Source organism: Sycon ciliatum, chromosome 2 (genome assembly GCF_964019385.1).
Source record: "Sycon ciliatum chromosome 2, ocSycCili1.1, whole genome shotgun sequence".
Classification (NCBI taxonomy): domain Eukaryota; kingdom Metazoa; phylum Porifera; class Calcarea; order Leucosolenida; family Sycettidae; genus Sycon; species Sycon ciliatum.
The window spans coordinates 47,061,434-47,065,933 of record NC_088644.1 but is presented as its reverse complement, the minus strand read 5'-3'; the positions used below and the strand labels follow the sequence as shown (position 1 = coordinate 47,065,933).

Here is a 4,500-nt window from a genome sequence, read left to right as displayed (position 1 = left end):
AAATACTCCAGAAACGTTCCACTTTAACCTGGCCTTGTTTCAACGGGGCAAGAAGTGCATCACTTGGATTACTATTAGGATTGAAATCTGGATCAATGGTATCGCTGTCCACCGGTGGGAAGCCGATGTTAGGATTCAGACAGAGGAAATGGGCTGGAGTGATCACAAGTTGGGTGGGATCATCGCTGACGTAAGTCAGGGGTCTGGCATTCACAACCGCCTCAACCTCAATCAAGAGCGTCTCAAATTCATAATGTGTGAGGAGAGATCGACCGATGGACTTACGTAAAGATCGCTTGACCGTTTGGACCATTCGTTCGTAGAACCCGCCCATCCACGGAGTTAGTTCTGTGATGAAGGACCAAATAGTGCCATTGGCAGTCAGGTAATTCATCACGTCAGGACATTTATCAATCGTGTTCCACACATTCTCCAAAATGGTGCTTGCCAACTTGAATTGCTTGCCATTGTCGCTAATTATCTTACTGGGAGTACCACGGCGAGCAATGAAGCGACGGTATGCCATTAAGAAGGTCTTAGTAGTCATATCCCTGACTGCTTCTAAATGAACGGCACGTGTGGTTAGGCACGTGAATAGCACCACCCATGCCTTCACCGATTCATTACCGCTCCTCACTGTGACAGGCCCAAAGTAATCCACTCCCGTGGTGGTGAATGGTGCACACCCTCCAGTCACCTTTTCCTTCGGGTATTGCGGCATGGCAGGCATAGCGAAAGGTCCACCGTCAAAGCGTTTGCACATCTTGCACCGTGCAAGTACGCGTTTGGCGGTTTCCCTTCCGCGAGTAATCCAATACTGTTTGCGAGTTGCAACCAGTGTTGTGTTGGTTCCGGTGTGGATCAACCTCCGATGGGTATCACCAATGATTAGTTGGCTGATTGGACTTTTTCCAGACAGAAGAATTGGCTGTGACCTAGCTGACAGTGGTACATTCTGCATGCGACCATTACATCGAAGAATGCCATTCTCGTCTTGGACGAGCCCGTGTTTATTGACCAGGTCATTTGTCTTCCCCTTTGTCAATGACTGGAAGACATCTTTGAAGGTGTTGTGCTGCGTGCACCTCAGCCATTCGACTTTGGCTCGCTCGATCTCCGCTACGGTGAGTGGAGCAGGTATTGGAGATTTAGTACGAGCACATCTGATAAAACGCTGGACATATGCTGTTACTCGCAAGAGTTTTGCAAACGATGAATATTGCGTGGGGTCAATACCAGCTGGTGTTGACGGTGGGTGGCTTTCATCCGCGGGACCCTCCCCGTGAACCAGAACAGAAGGCTCTGCGGAGATGTTGTTCGGCTTCAGAAGCCTAGCGGGACCATGCCACCAGAGCTCGTGGCCAAATGTTGATGCCGAGCTGCCGCGTGATGGCAGGTCTGCTGGGTTCTCCTCAGACCGAATGTGCCGGAAGACAACATCTGATTCTGAACGGATCTCTGCCAGGCGATTTCCAACGAACACAGGCTGCTTCTTGGCAGGAGATTGTACCCAACCTAGGACACATGTTGAGTCGGTCCATAGACAAGTATGAGCAAACTTGATCGGGAGTTGTTCCCTGATGAAACGAATTAGGCGAGTCCCGATGCTAGCAGCCAACAGCTCCAGTCTTGGTATTGTTTGGCCTTTGATAGGAGCAACTCTCGTCTTACACATGATCAGATGCGATACCGTTTGGCTTGCACTTGTATGGCGTACGTACGCACACGCGGCATATGCTTTCTGCGAAGCGTCACAGAAGACATGAAGTTCTGTGGACCCCGAGTCATCAATCAAATCAATGTGACGTGGCACTTTGATTGTGCATGCGGCATTCAGGTCTTCTGCGATCTCTTTCCAAAGTGTAAGATAGGACTCCGGAAGTGGATCGTCCCAGTCGAAACCTTCTTTCCAGATGGCTTGAATGAGACACTTGGCTCGGACAATAATGGGTGCGTGAAAACCAAGCGGATCATAGAAGCTTGCGAGAACCTTGAGAATAGATCTCTTGGTGTTGATATCTTCCTCGGTTAGAGAGATCGGGCTGACGTTGAACGTGTCGGATACAACATTCCATTGCAGACCGAGACACTTCTGTACTTCAAGGTCTGACTGATCGATCTCCGGGATTGAATTTAAGAATTCACGGCAGTTGGATGTCCAAGATCGAAGATTCATGGATGCGGAGTTGAAAGTAGATTTGGCTTCCTTGTAGAATTCTGATGCTTCTTCGGAATCGGACGTACCAGCAAGCATGTTGTCTACGTACATGTTGGCTCGAAGTTGCTCGTTGACGTCAGAGTTCTCCTTTGCCAAGTGGTGGTCAAGGGTTGCAGAGAGCAGAAACGGACTGGAGATAACGCCAAATGGAACGCGGCAGAAACGATAAACTACGACATTGCCAGTATCGATTGGTGCAGTAACGTCTCGCAGCCAGAGGAATCGCGTTACATCTCGGTCTGCCTTGGCCAGGTTCAGCTGTAGGAAGGCTTTCTCAACATCTGCCATTAGAGCTATGGGCTTGAGTCGAAAGCGCAATAGCATTCCACAAAGATCAGGCGTGAGACATGGCCCCTTGTGCAGGCAATCATTAAGTGAATTGTGTTCAGCCTTGGTCTTTGCTGAGGCGTCGAAAACAACCCGCAATTTAGTTGTTTCGCTGCTTTCCTTTACCACCGCGTGATGGGGTAAATAGTGAATCTTGTTGTTGTGACAATCCACGTCTTCCACCTCCTCAATGATGCCTTTCTTCAATTGATCATTGATAACTTCATTGTATTTCCGTGTCATTTCTGGATCCTTGTGGAGACGTTTCATTAGTGACTTCAGACGACCTAGTGCCAATGGGTAAGTGTCTGGGGGTTGAACAGATTCATCTTTCCAGGGCCAATTTACGGTATACCGATCTCCGTTAAACTGGATATGGGCATTGAAATGGGCCATAGCAACATCATTATCATCCACATCTAAGGGGTCGGTTATCCCAATGTGCTCTAGTTCCCAGAATGACTTGAGATCCAAGGGGATTTCGGTGTGGTTGGCTATGTCACAAGAAGTAAGCATGGCAGTACGAGCCATTTCATCTGAAAACACTTTCCCAGTGGGAATCAACCCGAAGTCGGATTCCAAGAAAACCAAGTTATCAGGAGTTTTGACCCACCCTGGTTGAATGAACTCGTAATAGTAATCCACCCCAATAAGTACATCGATTGGAGTGTGTTCAGTGCTCGTGATCAGAGATGCTGCCAATTGAGCACTGTTTAGCACTGAAGAATGCTCAAGACCCATCGGAATTCTTCTGATTGGACACGTAATAGTGTCCTTTACATTGGCAATAATTTCCTTTGAATTGCCATTGGGGAGATTCACCTTGAAAGAAACCCTGGGGTAGTGCTCTAATTTACGTTCAGTATCTCCAAAGCCAGCCATTGCTACCTCATCCCAAGCAAATGGTTTCAATTCAAGCTTCTCACACAGTTCAGCGGTAATGAATGTGCGACCCCGTGTCAAACATCATATGACCAAGAGTTGTATTTCCTCCCTCATCACGGGTAAAACATGCTTGAGCACATTGCAATATCCCTTGTCCTTGTTCAACCATTACATTGTCACATGCCACCATACTGCTACCCTGCACGGTTGAATCGGGGAATTTAACGGGGCAAATACTTCGGTGGTGTGACCTCTTCTTGCAGTGAAAACATTGCCATGGATCTGGACACGACTCAGCCTTGTGTCCCTCTTTGAAACAGACATGACAGCGATTTCCGATTTTCTCTGTACGTTCTTTCACGGTACAATACTTGTTGCATTCATCCGTGAAGTGTTGCCCAGCGCAGAACCAACAGCGCAAAGGTTTGTTTGGCCTGGCATTTCCACTATTCGCTAAGAGAGAAGTACCCGATTGTGGTGTGGGCCTTCCGCCTTCACGGCTGTACGAGGCTGCCTTTGACCCATTGTGTGTATGCGTGTCAGCTGAATTTATTGTGCGTGTTAGGCGCTGCTTGTAATGATCCTGATCTGGTTTCGTCGTTTCGCCAGACATCTGATCAGCTGCCTCGCGTGCAGTAATGTACGCAGACAGTGCTTTCCGTAGTGTTGTGACACACCATGCACCTGTGGTTTTTCCAATTTCTAGTTGAACCAGCACAGATTTTGGTAGCTTTGCCGTGATTAGTGGTACGAGCAACTCTTGTTGTACATTTTTGCCAGCTGCCTCCAGGCTTCTAACGTGTGTTTCGACATCATTATAGAAGGCCCGGAGTCCTTGTGCATTGTTGTTTGCACGTGGCAAGTCCACGAGGGAACGATAATGAGCAGTCAGAATGGCTTGTTCTTGTCCAAACCTTTCTTTCAGCAGATCCCTTGCCACGGTGTAATTTTGGTTGGTTAGAGTAAGACCTGCAATTTCTTCTGCAGCAACACCAGTGACATTGTGCTTTAGATAGGCAAGCTTTTCTACGTCAGACAACTTGGCATTGCTATGTATGGTTGCAGTGAAA

At 48.0% G+C, this 4,500-nt stretch overlaps 1 protein-coding gene across 1 annotated transcript in view; it reads right to left on the bottom strand.

Moving 5' to 3' along the window:
- Positions 1-23: 23 nt before the first annotated feature.
- Positions 24-4,500, bottom strand: part of LOC135810650 (uncharacterized) — a 5,088-nt gene continuing 611 nt past the window's right edge. The window contains exons 2-3 of the mRNA XM_065324140.1: positions 73-3,039; positions 24-28 (exon numbers count right to left, since the gene is read on the bottom strand). Of these exons, the coding sequence (XP_065180212.1) occupies positions 24-28; positions 73-3,039 (2,972 nt within the window). The remainder of the gene's footprint in view (positions 29-72; positions 3,040-4,500) is intronic.